This window comes from Gadus macrocephalus, chromosome 22 (assembly GCF_031168955.1).
Source record: "Gadus macrocephalus chromosome 22, ASM3116895v1".
NCBI classification, from domain to species: domain Eukaryota; kingdom Metazoa; phylum Chordata; class Actinopteri; order Gadiformes; family Gadidae; genus Gadus; species Gadus macrocephalus.
In genome coordinates this window covers 1,539,518-1,560,444 of record NC_082403.1, presented here as the reverse complement: position 1 = coordinate 1,560,444, position 20,927 = coordinate 1,539,518, and the positions used below count along the sequence as shown (strand labels likewise).

Below are 20,927 nucleotides of genomic sequence, written 5' to 3'. Positions count from 1 at the left end.
ATCACAGGACATTTGTTTGTCACGTGACTTTTGGCACTCATTTTCCGCCTGACTGATCCACGTGCAAATGCCTTCAGATCCACGCGTAGTGTTCCGTACTTGTAGAATTGTTTTGTGTACTTGAAGGATTGTTTTGTGTACTTGAAGGATTTTTTTTTGTACTTGAAGAAATATGTTTCTTTGTATGTGTAAAACATACTGTATTTGTTTCTGAAGCAAAATGCATTAGTTTGTGAATGATGTTTTGTATTTGCAAACCACACTGAGCATGTGTGTGAATCGTTGTGCGTGAGTAAAACACGTTTTGTGTGTGTGTGAATCGCATGATTCTAACTCCACAGCTAAGCTCCCATGATGCGGAAGCATATCTCTCCTTGATGTTGCCCTGCGCCATTGAGCAGTTTACATAGGAATGAATGGGCGCCATTTTGGAATCCGGTGTCCATTCTATAATATGTCCATGATTGAAACCCATGTTATTCACCAGCCGCCAGTACTTTCGGGGAAACAAATGGGAGTCAACGGAGGCTGAGGGAGGACCTTCCTCCCTGAAGTAATTGTCAATAGGCGATAGGGGGTGCTAATGTCCCTTTACCCAGGGAAACAAACATTATATATTCAAAGGCAATAAAGTAGTCCTATTTCAGGGCATTAATTCATTACAGTAGTTTGGGCAATCTACATTTTTTATTCTCAACAATGGTAGGGGGGATCTTCCTCCCTCTCCTCAATGGAGAAGCCTCTACTGATATATATATAGATATATTTTTTATTATATATATAAAGACGCATAATGAATTAAATACTAATAAAGGATTAATGTACAAATGTCTTTCCCATCTGAATGAATTGTATTTATTTAAGAGTTCGTATCAGTGGTTTTTCTTTATTTTATGAAAGCAGAAGCTGTAAGGATCAGGCCAACCAGTCACAAGTCATCATCTCCACAGCTCGTCAGAAGATCACTTGCACACACTTCACCACCACCACATGCTTTAGTGGAGGGGGAAATGATGGAACATGAGAAAGCACACCGGTCAGTCACATATACAAAGGTCATAAAGTTTTCATTTCATCATAAAGTATAAAGTGATCATATCAGGCAGCATTTACAGTATAAAGTTATCCTATCATAATTTACAGTATAAACTATCGTATCATTAGGCAGACTCCAAAGTATATTACATATATTTACAGTCAAACTGTCTGAATGCAAAAGAGATTCTTGTGATTGAAGAGATTTGATTGGATCTAATCCTCTGACCACCTGTTCTTCAGCTCCTCAGAGCTTCCTCTTAATGGCGGCCGTAGGGCGGGCCTTCAACTGAAGCAGCTCTGTGATTGGTCGCCCGCTGCCCTGGTAGAAGTCCAATCCAGTGATCCACTCCACATCTCGGACCCGTGATTGGTGGAACCACATGAGGTCTTCAACCCAATGAGATTCACTCTCTGCGCTCTGTGAACCGACATTATTCATCCTGAAGGGTTTTGTGGAAATGCACAAGGCAAGCAATCAAACTAGTTTAAACCTTCCTTCAACGGGTTGAGCTGAGGAATAACTAATAACTAACCAGTCTTTCACCCGGTTGAGCTGAGGAATAACTAATAACTAACCAGTCCTTCACCCGGTTGAGCTGAGGAATAACTAATAACTAACCAGTCCTTCACCCGGTTGAGCTGAGGAATAACTAATAACTAACCAGTCCTTCACCCGGTTGAGCTGAGGAATAACTAATAACTAACCAGTCCTTCACCTGGTTGAACTGAGGAATAACTAATAACTAACCAGTCCTTCACCTGGTTGAGCTGAGGAATAACTAATAACTAACCAGTCCTTCACCTGGTTGAGCTGAGGAATAACTAATAACTAACCAGTCCTTCACCTGGTTGAACTGAGGAATAACTTCACCTGGAAACCAAGATTACCAGGAGCCTGAGTTTAGCAGGAGACTGAGTTTAGGCTGAGTTTAGCAGGAGCCTGAGTTTACCTGGCAGCTCTCGGCGTTGTCGCGGCGATGCGGCAGCAGGAAGCAGACGGTGCTCAGGCTCCCGGAGCAGGCGGCCGGCGTCTGGGCCGCGTCGGAGCAGCTGGTCAGAACCGCAAAGTAGTGCGTGGGGACGGGGACGGAGGAGCCGGGGACGAACCTGTGGAGCGCACGGAGACACCAGGAGACCACGCCCGTCAGAGTGGGTCCACGGAGCGCCACAGACAACCTAGCAACAGCGGCGTTGTACTCATGGAAACGTACTCCTGGATCTGGTCCTGGGAGTCAAAGCGCCCGTCGTAGTTGTAGTCAAAGGCGGGTCCGGTGACCACGTTGATGCCCCCGTACTGCTGAGAGTACTTCTTCAGCAGAGTACCCTGGAAGTAATCCCAGATCTCTGGGAAGGGGGAGAGATACAGACAACATGAAGCACCGCACTCATTCATTCAAGGAGATGTAAAACCTCGCCTTCCACCAAACACATGGGGTCTACTCAACTGAGACAGACGGGAGAGAGACAGGTGAGAGGGACACGGGAGAGAGACAGGGGAGAGAGAGACAGGTGAGGGAGAGACAGGGGAGAGAGAGACAGGGGAGAGAGAGACAGGTGAGAGGGACACGGGAGAGAGACAGGGGAGAGAGGGATGGGTCAGGGAGAGACAGGGGAGAGAGAGACAGGGGAGAGAGAGACAGGGGAGAGACAGACAGGGGAGAGACAGGTGACAGGGACACGGGAGAGAGACAGGAGAGAGAGACAGGAGAGAGAGACAGGGGAGGGAGAGACAGGGGAGAGAGAGACATACTTTTGAAGGCGGGGAACATGGGCACCACGTTACTCATCAACAGGCCATCAAACTGCTCATCCGCTGTGGTGTTCAGACCTGTTTCACAGACACACACACACACACACACACACACACACACACACACACACACACACACACACACACACACACACACACACACACACACACACATTATATAAACACACACACAACACTTTCGGATGATATTTATCTTCTATTCCACATTCATGCATATTAAAGGTCCTGTTTTAGAAGCGGCCTTTGTCCATTGGCATCATTTCTGATGTTGTTGTATATGAGATTTTATACAACGGGGGGCCTAAATCCAGCGATCTGATTGGTTCCTAACTGTTGTACAATGAGCGTATACATAACTGCTATGACGCCCGATCATTTTGTGAAAGTATCACTCCGCGCCTTGAAGTGGAAATGTATAATAATAATAATAATGTATAAAAGCAATAGCACAGTTCAGTGAAGCCGGCCCTCCGCTGCGCGTCGGGGCCGGACAACGCCCCTTAACAGTTGTATAATGAGCACATACCACAGCCTGGCGGGATCCAAAGCTTAATTATCTGTATAGATATAGATATGTAGTCAAAAGATGTATAGATAATAGATGAATGGAGTATAGATTAATGGATTATAGATGTGTAGATAATAGATGTGTAGATAATAAATGTATAGATAATAGATGTACAGATCTATAGATGACCGATGTATAGATGATAGACGTGTAGATATGGTATAGATATACAGTAGTATAGAGGTAGATATGGTATAGATATACAGTAGTATAGAGGTAGATATGGTATAGATATACAGTAGTATAGAGGTAGATATGGTATAGATATACAGTAGTATAGAGGTAGATATGGTATAGATATACAGTAGTATAGAGGTAGATATGGTATAGATAGACAGTAGTATAGAGGTAGATATGGTATAGATATACAGTAGTATAGAGGTAGATATGGTATAGATATACAGTAGTATAGAGGTAGATATGGTATAGATATACAGTAGTATAGAGGTAGGTATGGTATAGATATACAGTAGTATAGAGGTAGATATGGTATAGATATACAGTAGGATAGAGGTAGATATGGTATAGATAGACAGTAGTATAGAGGTAGATATGGTATAGATAGACAGTAGTATAGAGGTAGATATGGTATAGATATACAGTAGTAGAGGTAGATATGGTATAGATATACAGTAGTATAGAGGTAGATATGGTATAGATATACAGTAGTATAGAGGGGACTGTACCTGGGGGATAGAGGAAGGCGTAGCTGATGTTGCTGCCCGGGGCGACGTGGTCATGGTCACATCTGGGACTCTGAGACGGAGGAAGCCGCACATCTGCCCGGAGACAGGAGTCGGTTACCGCCGGCAACGGGTCCAGGTCTGCCTGAAGGGGACACACACACATCAAACTACACACGGTGTGTTTCTGATGTCAGGGGTTGTGTGTGTGTGTGTCTGATCAGCTGTGAGGCGTTTGTATCAAGTGTGCGCTCATTCAGTTATGTGTTACTGGGGTGTGTATTTAGTGAGGTGTGTGTGTGTTTTGTGGGGTGTGTGTGTTAGTGGGTTGTGTCTTTTGTGGGGTGTGTGTGTTAGTGGGGTGTGTGTGTTAGTGGTGAGTCCGGTGTGTGTGTTAGTGGGGTGTGTGTGTTAGTGGTGTGTCTGGTGTGTGTGTTAGTGGGGTGTGTGTGTTAGTGGTGTGTCTGGTGTGTGTGTTAGTGGGGTGTGTGTGTTAGTGGTGAGTCCGGTGTGTGTGTTAAAGTGGGTTGTCTGGTGTATGTGTTTAGTTGGTTGTCGGGGGTGTGTGTTAGTGGTGAGTCCGGTGTGTGTGTTAGTTGGTTGTCCGGTGTGTGTGTTAGTGGGTAGTGTGTGTCAGTGGGGTGTCTGCAGTGTGTGTTAGTGGGGGGGTGTTGAGTGTGTGTGCTGACCGGGGCCTCCAGGCTGAAGGAGCTCCACAGGGGCATGGAGATGTCCTGGCCGTACCCACTGACGAAGCCCTGCTGCGGGAGGAGGCAGTACGACACTCCCTGCTGCAGAACCACGGGGAGACCCAGGAACGCATGGGTCTCCATGGTCGCCTCCACTGGAACACACAGGTAAAGCTACAGGTACGGGTACAGCTACAGGTACAGGTACAGCTACAGGTACAGGTACAGGTACAGCCACAGGTACAGGTACAGCTACAGGTACAGCTACAGGTACAGGTACAGCTACAGGTACAGCTACAGGTACAGCTACAGGTACAGGTACAGGTACAGCTACAGGTACAGGTACAGCTACAGGTACAGCTACAGGTACAGCTACAGGTACAGCTACAGGTACAGCTACAGCTACAGGTACAGGTACACAGGTAAAGCTACAGGTACACGGGTAAAACTACAGGTACAGCTACAGGTACACAGATACAGGTACAGCTAAAGCTACAGGTACATGTACACAGGGTACAGGTAAGTGTACACAGCTACAGGTAAGTAAAACAGGGACACATGTTCAGGTACAGATCCAGCTTCAGCTACTCAGGTACAGTATGTTGCGTACCTTCTGCTGTTGTCAGATTGAGACGACGGTTCAGTTGAATGACATTCCCGCTCTGCAGAAGAACAGTAGTAGTATGAATGTTAATAATTATTAATTTCACTATTATTGTTCGTGTTATTATACAACAAGTTCAACTTTATGAATCCAATGTGGGAAACTCAGTGTTGTGCCCCTGCTCCTCTCCTCCTCCTCCTCTGATACTGTACAGCTAACGTTGCCACGGCGATACGTACGATGGCGGGGCAGGAGCACCCAAGGGTGTCGCCGGGCTCCAGCGTGAGGAGGGGGCAGCGGGAGGGCGGGCTCCGCTCGGCGGGGGGGGAGGGCCGGTGGAAGGGCTCCCTCAGCAGGTGGTTCAGACTCCCGTGGGTGCCGTTGTTCGCGCTCGGGGAGATCTGCAGCAGATCTGGTGACCAGCAAAGGAGACCCACAGATTGGGTGGACTCATGGGGCGTTAGCATAGAGAACATTGCCGCGTCTCGGTGGTAAAGCTTCCCTCTGATTTTGAGGATCTTTGGGTGATTCTCCCTCCCTTGTTATCTGAAACCTAGCTCTTGTTCCTGTTGTGTTCCCTCTTGTGTTAAGCCTTTGAAGGATCGTCAACACGTGGTTTCACTCCTTGTGTATGTTCCTCATTCTGAGAAATGTCCTCTTCAGGTTTGCAACATAAGCTTCATCTTATTCTTCTTATTGGTTTGGTAATGATTCTAACGGCGTTCTGATCAGTCTAGCATTTGGTCGATGACCTCTACTGATCAGAGCAATAGGAGGACGAGTGCGGCGTACCACACATGAGGTTGTAGAGCTCAACGTTCGAGAAGGGCTGGACAACTGTCTGCTGCTGGAACGCTGGACCATGGCTCAGGAACATGGCCTACAACACATAAACACCTCAGAACATCTAACAGGAACATGGCCTACAACACATAAACACCTCAGAACATCTAACAGGAACATGGCCTACAACACATAAACACCTCAGAACATCTAACAGGAACATGGCCTACAACACATAAACATCTGTTCCATCAGAACATCTAACAGGAACATGGCCTACAACACATAAACACCTCAGAACATCTAACAGGAACATGGCCTACAACACATAAACACCTCAGAACATCTAACAGGAACATGGCCTACAACACATAAACACCTCAGAACATCTAACAGGAACATGGCCTACAACACATAAACACCTCAGAACATCTAACAGGAACATGGCCTACAACACATAAACATCTGTTCCATCAGAACATCTAACAGGAACATGGCCTACAACACATAAACATCTGTTCCATCAGAACATCTAACAGGAACATGGCCTACAACACATAAACACCTCAGAACATCTAACAGGAACATGGCCTACAACACATAAACACCTCAGAACATCTAACAGGAACATGGCCTACAACAGATAAACATCTCTGTCCCATCATCGCATGTACCAGGAACATGGCCTTCAACACATTGCCATCACATCCAATACCTCATGACTAACGTACACATCAACGTATGTAAGGACAGTAAAGACATCTTTCTCACGTGCATGCTCTCCACATCGTTGTCGTAGCCGTGAGCCCCCCCCGAGCAGAAAGTCAGCGAGCCGCGGACCCTGCACCAACACAAGGTGGAGTTAGGAGGTGATGGAGCATCTTTGCACCAACACAAGGTGGAGTTAGGAGGTGATGGAGCATCTTTGCACCAACACAAGGTGGAGTTAGGAGGTGATGGAGCATCTTTGCACCAACACAAGGTGGAGTTAGGAGGTGATGGAGCATCTTTACACCAATACAAGGTGGAGTTAGGAGGTGATGGAGCATCTTTACACCAACACAAGGTGGAGTTAGGAGATGAGGACTGACATCTCACATGTCAGTCCCCTGTCCGTCACCTGTCAGTCATCTCACCTGTCCGTCATCTCACCTGTCAGTCTTCTCACCTGTCAGTCATCTCACCTGTCCGTCATCTCACCTGTCAGTCAACTGTCAGTCTTCTCACCTGTCAGTCATCTCACCTGTCGGTCCCCTCACCTCTCTAACAGCCACTTGGGCGTGACGAGGACGTTGACGTCTTCGATGCGGCGGCTGTTGGCGTAGTGGAAGCGCTTGGGGAGGTGAGGCTTCAGGTATGGAGTGATCTTCTGCTGCGGCTTCCTACACTGGAACCACCAGAAGAACCAGAAGATAACCATAAAGGAACCATCAAAAGAACCAGAAGATAACCATAGAGGAACCACCAGAAGAACCAGAAGATAACCATAAAGGAACCACCAGGAGAAACAGAAGATAACCACAGAGGAACCATTAGAAGAACCAGATGATAACAATAGAGGAACCACCAGAAGAACCAGAAGATAACCATAGAGGAACCACCAGAAGAACCAGAAGATAACCATAGAGGAACCACCAGAAGAACCAGAAGATAACCATAGAGGAACCACCAGAAGAACCAGAAGATAACCATAAAGGAACCACCAGAAGAACCAGAAGAACCAGAAGATAACCATAGAGGAACCGTAGAGAACCTAAAGGACCATAGGAGAAGCTTAGAGAACCAGGAGGACCATAGAAGGACCAGGAGGCCCAGGAGAAGCCAGCGATGAGTGGTACCAGTGATTAGAGGAACTTCATGCATGCATTCTATCTACTGGTTGTTAATGAAATACTGTGTTTGGAGTGTTTGGAAAAAGGCAGACATGCCTTAAACTAATAATACGTTTATTCTACGTTAGACTTATTTTTTAAAAGCCATGTTTGCACAAAGTGAGAGAATCAGGAAAGACTTACACTGATGTTGGCTACCAGGGCGGCAGCGTCCACTGAAACACAGCAGGGCCCAGGTCAGTACATACAGGTGCATCTCAATGAATTTGAATATTGTGGAAACGTTTTCAATAATTAAATTAAAAAAGTGAAACTCCTACATCCTCCTACATCCACAAAGTGAAATATTTTAAGCCTTAATGTGTATTAATCTTGATGATAATTCCTTACAGCTCATTAAAACCCCAAATTCCGTATCTCAGAAAATTAGAATCTTACATAAGACCAGTAAAGAATTTATATTTCTAGTGGGAAAATATCGGCCTTCTGAAAAGAATGTTCTTGTCTCTGCGCTCAATACTTGGTTGGGGCTCCCTTTACATGGATTACTGCATCAATGCGGAGTGGCATGGAGTCGATCAGCCTGTGGCCCTGCTGAGTTGTTATGGAAGTCCAGGTTTCTTCGTCAGCGGCCTTCAGCTCGTCTGCGTTGTTGGGTCACGTTTCTCGTCTTCCTCTTGAAAATACCCCATCCCTTTTCTATTGAATCCAGATCAGGCGAGTTTACTGGCCAATCAAGCGGAGTAATCCCATGGTCATTAAACAATGTATTGGTACTTTTTGGCAGAGTGGGCAGGTGCCAAGTCCTGCTGGAAAATTAAATCAGCATCTCCATAAAGCTTGTCAGCTGAAGGAAGCGTAAAGTGCTCTAAAATGTCCTGGTAGACTGCTGCGTTGACCTTGGACTTGATAAAACACAGTGGACCAACACCAGCAGATGACATGACTCCCCAAACTCCTGACTGTGGAAACTTCACACTGGACTTCAAGCAACTTGGATTTGTGCCAGGAGCGGCGTGACACGAGGAGTGCGACAGTTGCATTAGCCCCAGTCCTGGATACGTCTGTGTGGTGGCTCTTGGTGCACCGACTCCTGCCTCAGTCCACTCTTTTCCCCACAGGGCGGAGGTTATCCCTGTTGCTTGGGCAACTTTTCGTACCGCACATTCTCCTTCCACTCAACTTTCTACTAATGTACTCGATTCAGCACTCTGTGAACAGCCAGCCTCTTTAGCGTTGACCATCTGAGGCTTAGCCTTAGGGTGACCAGATGTCCCGCTTTCTGCGGGACAGTCCCGCATCTCCATGACTTTGTACCCGTCCCGCAAATTGAGAAGTTGTCCCGCATTGTTATTGACAGTCAGACTCGATTTTTATTTTTTTGGAAATGCGTGTTTCATAATCTGCCATTTATGAAACAGCTGTGTGCGGAGACCGCAGTGAGGGCTGTCATCAGGGGGAGGGGCGGGCTGTGTGATCATGTCAATCAAACTGGGACGCGCACGCCGGTTAAGGACACGCCCACCAACAAGAAACGATCAGGTCAGAACGGCAGTAGATACGGCGGAGGGCGCGACCCGTACGACTAAAAGGAAACGCAGCTACAACAAAGACAAGGAAACCATACATCCCTGGGTGAAACCAGTGCAAGGGGAGCCTTGTAAAGTGTTATGTGACGTTTGCATAAGTCAATTTTCCCTTTCACATGGAGGTGAATTCGACGTAAAAAGAAACAGAAAATGCGAGAGTCACAAACCATGGGTTGCTCAAAAGGAGGCTTCCCAGTCCATGCATAGGGTTAGATACGTTTTTGCAGGAGCCAATCACCAAGCTGGCTTTTCCCCCTGGGCGCGCTATTGGCTGGTTTAACACAATGACGACAGGGAAGCGACGGCAAGCAGCCAATCGCGTACAGAATCAGTTGAACTGGGCCCGTTGATCAAGCCTCTTGTGCTGATGAAGAAAATGACAGCAGCTTCCCCAGACCAAGCTCCATCTACGACGGAGCTTGGTCTTGGTCTGGCCCGGCTACCGCTACATGTGAGGGGAGACAGACGGTCGAGGCGAGGCCGGGACTCACAGACGGTGCCAGCGCTGCGGGCCCGGATGCGTCCCACCGGTCCGTCTGTCACCCAGAGGTCCTCGGTGTCCACCAGGTCCTGGAGAACCTCCTTCCTCTCACAGCTGGTGTCCTCCATGCCTGGGGAACAGGGGGCAGGTCTACAGCACTGCTGCAGTACTACTACACAGTGTAGTAATACTACACGGTATGCTACGACAGTACTATTAATAGGACTCAGGTACTACTGCTGGTATCAACTATGCTGCTAGAAGTGCTACGCCCCATGTTAGCAATGCTACGCTACCATGCTAGTGATGCTAAATGTTGGCTAGCGATGCTAAGCGACATGTGAGCAATGTCGATGACTGTTACATGCTAACAAAGCCATTTAGCGATGCTTCGCTACAGGGATGCTGTGCTACAGCTATGCCACGCTGTGATGGTAATGAACAGGAAGTGTTACCGTGGTCGGCAACGACGATGATGTTGAGGCAGCGGTGGAGGTTGAGCTGCTTCAGGCCGTTCATCAGCTGACCCATGACGTCATCCACTCCCCGCAAAGACTCAGTCAGCTACACACACACATGTACACACACACGCACACAAACACAAACACACATATACACACAAACACACAAAGACACAAACACACACAAATGCATGGACCCACGCACGCACACACAAATTAGTGTTACGTCTTCCCACACATTTTGCTGCAGAAGTTGACTATCTGTTCCAGGGGACATGTGATCACATGACCCCTCGTGGAATTGCACAGGTGAACATTCGTCTCAAGGTCAGTGGTCATCCATGAGGGGGACAGGTATGTTTGTGTGTGTGTCTTACCTGTCCACTAACTGTACCAAACTTGTGCCCAGATTTATCTGGTTCCTCCAGATAGAGAGTGAAGAAATCTGGCCTGCAGACGCAAACACACGGGGTTGAGTGCTCCACCCCCTATAAAGGGATGAGAGCTCTAATCTCCACGACGGATTAGAGCTCTATTTTCATTAAGGGTGAGAGCTCTCCATAAGGGATTAGAGCTTTATTCTCATTAATGATTAGAGCTCTATTCTCATTAATGATTAGAGCTCTATTCTCATTAAGGATCAGAGCTCTATTCTCCACAAGGGATTAGAGCTCTATTCTCATTTAGGATCAGAGCTCTATTCTCCACAAGGGATTGGAGCTCTATTCTCATTAAGGGTGAGAGCTCTCCGTAAGGGATTAGAGCTTTATTCTCATTAATGATTAGGGCTCTACTCTCATTAATGATTAGATCTATATTCTCATTAAGGATTAGAGCTCTATTCTCCACAAGGGATTAGAGCTCTATTCTCATTTAGGATCAGAGCTCTATTCTCCACAAGGGATTGGAGCTCTATTCTCATTAAGGATTAGAGCTCTATTCTCATTAAGGATTAGAGCTCTATTCCCATTAAGGATCAGAGCTTTATTCTCATTAAGGTTTAGAGCTCTATTCTCCGTGTCCGATCAGAGCTCTATTCGTACCTCTCTTCCACTGGAAGCTGCAGCCACTTGAGAACGGTGAAAACTCTCTCCTCAAACGGCACTTTCCTAGAACAGGAATAAAGCAGTTCAACTGATGTGAGCTGTACAGTGCTGGTGCACTGTACTGGTACCACTGTACTGGTAAAACTACTGGTAACACTGTACTGGTACCACTGTACTGGTGACACTGTACTGGTGACACTGTACTGTTAGTTCTGGTAACACGGTACTGGTAACCCTGTACTGGTACTGGTGACACTGTACTGTTAGTTCTGGTAACACGGTACTGGTAACCCTGTACTGGTACTGGTGACACTGTACTGTTAGTTTGGTAACCCTGTACTGGTAGCTCTGTACTGGTAACCCTGTACTGGTGACCCTGTACTGGTACTGGTGACACTGTACTGTTAGTTCTGGTAACTCTGTACTGGTGACCCTGTACTGGTGACACTGTACTGGTAACTCTGTACTGGTGACCCTGTACTGGTAACACTGTACTGGTGACCCTGTACTGGTACTGGTGACCCTGTACTGTTAGTTTGGTAACTCTGTACTGGTGACCCTTTACTGGGAGCACTGGTCCTCACCCGTCGTAGGGCCGGTACAGGTCTGGGTAGCTCCCGTTGACCCGGACGTCGGAGCCGGGCCAGAAGAAGGTCCCGGACCGCAGGCCCTGGTACCTCGCCGTGTGCCAGATCTGGACCCAGGGCAGCGTCAGGGTGTGTGTGTGTGTGTCTTTATGACTGAGTGTGTGTGTGTGTGTGTGTGTGTGTGTGTGTGTGTCTTTATGACTGAGTGTGTATGTGTGTGTGTGCGTGTGTGTGTTTTCTTTATGAATGTTTCTGTGTGTGTGTGTGTGTGTCTTTATGACTGTTTGTGTGTAGATGTGTGTGTGTGTGGTGTGTCTTTATGACTGAGTGTGTGTAGATGTGTGTGTGTGTGTGTGTGTGTGTCTTTATGACTGTTTGTGTGTAGATGTGTGTGTGTGTGTGTCTTTATGACTGAGTGTGTGTAGGTGTGTGTGTGTGTGTGTGTGTGCGTGTCTGAGTGTGTGTGTGTGTGTGTGTGTGTGTGTCTGTGTGTGTGTGTGTGTGTGTGTGTGTGTGTGTCTGAGTGTGTGTGTGTGTGTGTGTGTGTCTGTGTGTGTGTGTGTGTGTCTGTGTGTGTGTGTGTGTGTGTGTGTGTGTGCGTGTCTGTGTGTGTGTGTGTGTGTGTGTGTGTGTGTGTGTGTGTGTGTGTGTGTGTGTGCGTGTCTGTGTGTGTGTGTGTGTGTGTGTGTGTGTGTGTGTGTGTGTGTGTGTGTGTGTGTGTGTGTGTGTGTGTAGTCCTACCGGCTGCCCCAGGTACCAGGCTGGGTTGTCTTTCTCTTCGTTGGACAGACTGAAGGACGCGTTGAACACCGGGTCGAACATCACGTTGTCTATCAGCCCGTTGGACTCTGGGTACAGGCCCTGAGAGAGACAGACAGGTCTACATCACTGACAGACAGACAGGTCTTAGCACTGAGAGACAGACAGGTCTTAGCACTGAGAGACAGACAGGTCTACATCACTGAGAGACAGACAGGTCTACATAACTGAGAGACAGACAGGTCTACATCACTGAGAGACAGACGGGTCTACATCACTGACAGACAGACAGGTCTTAGCACTGAGAGACAGACAGGTCTTAGCACTGAGAGACAGACAGGTCTTAGCACTGAGAGACAGACAGGTCTACATCACTGAGAGACAGACAGGTCTACATCACTGAGAGACAGACAGGTCTACATAACTGAGAGACAGACAGGTCTACATCACTGAGAGACAGACGGGTCTACATCACTGAGAGACAGACGGGTCTACATCACTGAGAGACAGACGGGTCTACATCACTGAGAGACAGACGGGTCTACATCACTGAGAGACAGACAGGTCTACATCACTGAGAGACAGACAGGTCTACATAACTGAGAGACAGACAGGTCTACATTACTGAGAGACAGACAGGTCTACATCACCGAGAGACAGACAGGTCTACATCACCGAGAGACAGACAGGTCTACATCACCGAGAGACAGACAGGTCTACATCGCTGAGAGACAGACAGGTCTACATCACCGAGAGATAGACAGGTCTTAGCACTGAGAGACAGACAGGTCTTAGCACTGAGAGACAGACAGGTCTACATCACTGAGAGACAGACAGGTCTACATCACCGAGAGATAGACAGGTCTTAGCACTGAGAGACAGACAGGTCTTAGCACTGAGAGACAGACAGGTCTCAAACCCCACCGACCCAGAGAGACAGACAGACGTCATCACTCCCTCATTATGAACATCAGTGTTATTATAAGTAGTAGTTTGAACAGACACCACATCACAACACTGTGAGCGTTACCGTGGCGATGGTGTAGTGGTTAGGAAAGGTCTTGCTGGGAAACGCTGCCTGCATGAATGGAGCTGAGGTCCCACATCGCCCTGCAGGAGAACATGTGATATATAACATCTATAGCATGTTACACCTGATATATAATAACACCCATACATGTTACACCTGATATATAACACCCATACATGTTACACCTGATATATAGCACCCATACATGTTACACCTGATATATAACACCCATACATGTTACACCTGATATATAACACCCATACATGTTACACCTGATATATAACACCTATAACATGTTACACCTGATATATAATAACACCCATACATGTTACACCTGATATATAATAACACCCATACATGTTACACCTGATATATAATAACACCCATACATGTTACACCTGATATATAACACCCATAACATGTTACACCTGATATATAACACCCATACATGTTACACCTGATATATAACACCCATAACATGTGACACCTGATATATAACACCTATAACATGTTACACCTGATATATAACACCCATACATGTTACACCTGATATATAACACCCATACATGTTACACCTGATATATAACACCCATAACATGTTACACCTGATATATAACACCCATACATGTTACACCTGATATATAACACCCATACATGTTACACCTGATATATAACACCCATACATGTTACACCTGATATATAACACCCATACATGTTACACCTGATATATAACACCCATAACATGTTACACCTGATATATAACACCCATAACATGTTACACCTGATATATAATAACACCCATACATGTTACACCTGATATATAACACCCATAACATGTTACACCTGATATATAACACCCATACATGTTACACCTGATATATAACACCCATACATGTTACACCTGATATATAATAACACCCATACATGTTACACCTGATATATAATAACACCCATACATGTTACACCTGATATATAACACCCATAACATGTTACACCTGATATATAACACCCATACATGTTACACCTGATATATAACACCCATAACATGTGACACCTGATATATAACACCCATAACATGTTACACCTGATATATAATAACACCCATACATGTTACACCTGATATATAACACCCATAACATGTTACACCTGATATATAACACCCATACATGTTACACCTGATATATAACACCCATACATGTTACACCTGATATATAACACCCATAACATGTGACACCTGATATATAACACCCATACATGTTACACCTGATATATAACACCCATACATGTTACACCTGATATATAATAACACCCATACATGTTACAACTGATATATAACACCCATAACATGTGACACCTGATATATAACACCCATAACATGATAATGATAATATATAACACCTTAAACATGTTATTCATAACCTATAAAACAGTTACACATAATATATAACGTATTTATGAGATACGTGTTATATATTATCTATAATATAGATAATGTATCATATATATATACAATGTATATTGTATAGGTTATATTACTTGTTATATAAGTTTAATAATGCATAAGTATAATGAGCAGATGGAGTATGTATGTTGTGTACACGGTGTGTGTTATGTTATGTATGTTGTGTACACGGTGTGTGTCATGTTATGTATGTTGTGTACACGGTGTGTGTTATGTTATGTTGTGTACACGGTGTGTGTTATGTTATGTATGTTGTGTACACGGTGTGTGTTATGTTACGTATGTTGTGTATCAGGTGTGTGTTATGTTATGTATGTTGTGTACACGGTGTGTGTTATGTTATGTATGTTGTGTACACGGTGTATGTTATGTTATGTATGTTGTGTACACGGTGTGTGTCATGTTATGTATGTTGTGTACACGGTGTGTGTTATGTTATGTATGTTGTGTACACAGTGTGTGTTATGTTATGTATGTTGTGTACACGGTGTGTGTTATGTTATGTATGTTGTGTACACGGTGTGTGTTATGTTATGTATGTTGTGTACACGGTGTGTGTTATGTTATGTATGTTGTGTACACAGTGTGTGTTATGTTATGTATGTTGTGTACACGGTGTGTGTTATGTTATGTATGTTGTGTACACGGTGTGTGTTATGTTATGTATGTTGTGTACACGGTGTGTGTTATGTTATGTATGTTGTGTACACGGTGTGTGTTATGTTATGTATGTTGTGTACACGGTGTGTGTTATGTTATGTATGTTGTGTATCAGGTGTGTGTTATGTTATGTATGTTGTGTACACGGTGTGTTATGTTATGTATGTTGTGTACACGGTGTGTGTTATGTTATGTATGTTGTGTATCAGGTGTGTGTTATGTTATGTATGTTGTGTACACGGTGTGTTATGTTATGTATGTTGTGTACACGGTGTGTGTTATGTTATGTATGTTGTGTACACGGTGTGTGTTATGTTATGTATGTTGTGTACACGGTGTGTGTTATGTTATGTATGTTGTGTACACGGTGTGTGTTATGTTATGTATGTTGTGTACACGGTGTGTTATGTTATGTATGTTGTGTACACGGTGTGTTATGTTATGTATGTTGTGTACACGGTGTGTGTTATGTTATGTATGTTGTGTACACGGTGTATGTTATGTTATGTATGTTGTGTACACGGTGTGTGTTATGTTATGTATGTTGTGTACACGGTGTGTGTTATGTTATGTATGTTGTGTACACGGTGTGTGTTATGTTATGTATGTTGTGTACACGGTGTATGTTATGTTATGTATGTTGTGTACACAGTGTGTTATGTTATGTATGTTGTGTACACGGTGTGTGTTATGTTATGTATGTTGTGTACACGGTGTGTGTTATGTTATGTATGTTGTGTACACAGTGTGTGTTATGTTATGTATGTTGTGTACACGGTGTGTGTTATGTTATGTATGTTGTGTACACGGTGTATGTTATGTTATGTATGTTGTGTACACGGTGTGTTATGTTATGTATGTTGTGTACACGGTGTGTGTTATGTTATGTATGTTGTGTACACGGTGTGTGTTATGTTATGTATGTTGTGTACACGGTGTGTGTTATGTTATGTATGTTGTGTACACGGTGTGTGTTAGGTTATGTATGTTGTGTACACGGTGTGTTATGTTATGTATGTTGTGTACACGGTGTGTGTTATGTTATGTATGTTGTGTACACGGTGTGTGTTATGTTATGTATGTTGTGTACACGGTGTGTGTTATGTTATGTTGTGTACACAGTGTGTGTTATGTTATGTATGTTGTGTACACGGTGTATGTTATGTTATGTATGTTGTGTACACGGTGTGTGTCATGTTATGTATGTTGTGTACACGGTGTGTGTTATGTTATGTATGTTGTGCACACGGTGTGTTATGTTATGTATGTTGTGTACACGGTGTGTGTTATGTTATGTATGTTGTGTACACGGTGTGTGTTATGTTATGTATGTTGTGTACACGGTGTGTGTTATGTTATGTATGTTGTGTACACGGTGTGTGTTATGTTATGTATGTTGTGTACACGGTGTGTGTTATGTTATGTATGTTGTGTACACGGTGTGTGTTATGTTATGTATGTTGTGTACACGGTGTATGTTATGTTATGTATGTTGTGTACACGGTGTGTGTTATGTTATGTATGTTGTGTACACGGTGTGTGTTATGTTATGTATGTTGTGTACACAGTGTGTGTTATGTTATGTATGTTGTGTACACGGTGTGTTATGTTATGTATGTTGTGTATCAGGTGTGTGTTATGTTATGTATGTTGTGTATCAGGTGTGTGTTATGTTATGTATGTTGTGTACACGGTGTGTGTTATGTTATGTATGTTGTGTACACGGTGTGTTATGTTATGTATGTTGTGTACACGGTGTGTTATGTTATGTATGTTGTGTACACGGTGTATGTTATGTTATGTATGTTGTGTACACGGTGTGTGTTATGTTATGTATGTTGTGTACACGGTGTGTGTTATGTTATGTATGTTGTGTACACGGTGTGTGTTATGTTATGTATGTTGTGTACACGGTGTGTGTTATGTTATGTATGCTGTGTACACTGTGTGTTATGTTATGTATGTTGTGTACACGGTGTGTGTTATGTTATGTATGCTGTGTACACTGTGTGTTATGTTATGTATGTTGTGTACACGGTGTGTGTTATGTTATGTATGTTGTGTACACTGTGTGTTATGTTATGTATGTTGTGTACACGGTGTGTTATGTTATGTATGTTGTGTATCAGGTGTTGGCGGACCTAGCTTGGACAGGACGGGCAGCAGGCCCTCCCAGGTCTGGAGGTAGTCCGCACGCAGTCCGTCCAGAGACACCAGCAGCAGGGGGGGCCGCTGGAAGCTAGACAACAACACATGGGTAAACAACAACAAACACATGAGTAAACAACAACAACAACAACACATGGGTAAATAACAACAAACACATGAGTAAACAACAACAAACACATGGTTAAACAACAACACATGTATTGCTGAGCAACAACCAACACATGGGTAAACAACAACAAACACATGGTTAAACAACAACACATGTATTGCTGAGCAACAAAAAACAAATATGTAAACAACAACACATGAGTAAACAACAACAAAACAAATAGGTAAACAACAACACATGAGTAAACAACAACAAACACATGGGTAAACATTAACAAAAACATAGGTAAACAGAATCAGCCACATAGGTAAATAACAACAAACACAGGCTTAAATAACAACAAACACATGGGTAAACAACGACACCAAAGGAGTAAACAGCCTCACCCTGCGGGGCAGCTAGGCTCCATCAGGTTCAGGCAGTCGTCCTCCACCCACGCCGTCTCCCCTTCAACACAAACACACTCTTACGTCACTCCTACGTCACACACTGACTGCAATTAGATCAGACAGCCGATCCCAGCCTTCATGCTGACGTGGCAGACATGTTTGTAATTTTAGCAGCAGTCGTACCGTGGCAGACATATTTGTAGTTTTCGCAGCAGTCTTATAGAGGCAGACATGTTTGTAGGTTGCTTACCATGGCAGACATGTTTGTAGTTTGCTAACCGTGGCAGACATGTTTGTAGTTTGCTTACAGCGGCAGACATGTTTGTAGTTTGCTTACCGTGGCAGACATGTTTGTAGTTTGCTAACCGTGGCAGACATGTTTGTAGTTTGCGTACCGTGGCAGACATGTTTGTAGTTTGCTTACCGTGGTAGACATGTTTGTAGTTTGCATACAGCGGCAGACATGTTTGTAGTTTGCTTACCGTGGCAGACATGTTTGTAGTTTGCTTACCCTGGCAGACATGTTTGTAGTTTGTGCAGCAGTCTCCGGCCTGCAGGCAGTCTGCGGAGCAGTGGCAGCGGCTCCGCTCCATCCGGGTCTCCCCACACCTCAGCCGGGTGCACTCCCACTGCTCGGCTACGGCACGGCAACACGGTTACCATGGTGACCACCATCGTCGCCCAGTGACAGCGTACCCTGGTTATCATGGTTGCATGCAACAGACAGCCGGACGGACGGACGGACAGACAGACAGACAGGCAGGTGGGCGGGGTCTCACCGGGTAGCAGACAGACATCGTGGTAGTCGTAGCAACAGTTGTCGGCGGCGGTGCAGTCGGCGTCGCAGCGGCAGCCGGCCACCAGGGGGTCGTAGGGCTGGTAGCAGCGCCCCCTGCAGTGCTCCACTGGAAACACAAGGGCAGAGGTCGCCTGATAGGTCAGAGGTCACCTGATGGGTCAGAGGTCCCCTGATAGGTCAGAGGTCACCTGATAGGTCAGAGGTCCCCTGATAGGTCACAGGTCACCTGATAGTTCAGAGGTCCCCTGATAGGTCAGAGGTCACCCGGTGGGTCAGAGGTCCCCTGATAGGTCACAGGTCACCTGATAGGTCAGAGGTCCCCTGATAGGTCAGAGGTCACCCGATGGGTCAGAGGTCCCCTGATAGGTCAGAGGTCACCCGGTGGGTCAGAGGTCACCTGATGTGTCAGCGGTCAAATAGTCTAAAGTCTGATGGCACACGATCTGAAATCCTCAAATTGAAGAACCTAAACACGTTTTTATTTGTGCTCCAGGTCTTCTGTACCTCGGAGGCGACTAATCAGAAGCCAGCGCGGGATTAGGGATCCGTGCGTGTGTGTTTTTGTGTGTGTGTTAGTGTGTGCGTGCGTGTACTACCTTCATTTTGAGAGTTCTCCATCTTTAGTGCCAGAGCCAAACCAAGGCCTAAGATAATGGAGACAATAGACACAGCCAGAACAACGGCCTACACACACACACGCACACACACATCACATGCACGCACGCACGCACAACATACACACACACAAAACACACACACACACACACACAGACAGACAGACAGACAGACAGACAGACAGACAGACAGACAGACACGCACAAACACAGACACACAAACACAGTGATGGTTAAAGTTAAACTACTACAGTACTACTACAGTACTACTCCTGCCCCGTGGGTGTGGACCCTAACCCCCGAGGATCTTACCAGGAGTTTCTTCTTTCTGTTGGACTCTGTGAAGACGGCCATGTTGTCAGAGGAGAGGCGGCTGTCTGTGGCGGTCGGGTGGACAGTGAGGAGACTCTGTACCGTGCTGCTGCCTGCAGCTATGCCGGGGGTGCTGGGAGATGATTAGCTCAGGACCTTTATGTTCAGCAGCAGTAGTCGTGCGCGTGCCAAATGTATGCACCCACGCACGCACGTACACACACATACGCACTTTACACCAGCAACACAACCACACACACAGTAGATAAGCGGGCAGCAATTGGTGAGTCAGTAGTGTGGGCGGGGCATCATTTGATGGCACCGATTGCTCCTCATTAGCAGATGATAACTGCTGACAGGCCCCAGAGCTCCAGATAAGAGGTCTTATCTGGTTATAAGAGGTCTTATCTGGTGATCCCCGTGATGGCCGAAGCTGCTGAGGCTCTGCTTCAGATCAGACGGTATCAATCATTCATAGAGCCTGATCAGAGG

The 20,927-nt window shown here is 45.4% G+C and overlaps 1 protein-coding gene and 1 long non-coding RNA gene across 2 annotated transcripts; one reads left to right on the top strand and one right to left on the bottom strand.

Annotated features, from left to right (window-relative positions):
- Positions 1–832: 832 nt before the first annotated feature.
- LOC132451370 (ectonucleotide pyrophosphatase/phosphodiesterase family member 3) lies at positions 833–20,822 on the bottom strand. Its single transcript, XM_060043819.1, has 25 exons — positions 20,436–20,822; positions 20,106–20,193; positions 19,490–19,615; positions 19,222–19,347; positions 18,708–18,768; positions 18,185–18,282; positions 13,922–14,001; positions 12,874–12,993; positions 12,130–12,239; positions 11,543–11,608; positions 10,877–10,949; positions 10,494–10,602; positions 10,049–10,168; positions 8,152–8,183; positions 7,396–7,523; positions 6,908–6,977; positions 6,146–6,233; positions 5,593–5,765; positions 5,360–5,411; positions 4,750–4,904; positions 4,064–4,205; positions 2,789–2,866; positions 2,250–2,382; positions 1,989–2,145; positions 833–1,456 (listed from the first exon to the last, which is right to left on the bottom strand). Exons 1-25 carry the CDS (start codon positions 20,475–20,477, stop codon positions 1,283–1,285), a joined length of 2,601 nt encoding a protein of 866 aa, XP_059899802.1. The 5' UTR covers positions 20,478–20,822; the 3' UTR covers positions 833–1,282.
- LOC132451481 (uncharacterized) lies at positions 904–2,960 on the top strand. Its single transcript, XR_009524092.1, has 3 exons — positions 904–1,036; positions 1,279–2,506; positions 2,699–2,960. It is a non-coding gene; the product is annotated as an uncharacterized LOC132451481 (long non-coding RNA).
- Positions 20,823–20,927: the final 105 nt, after the last annotated feature.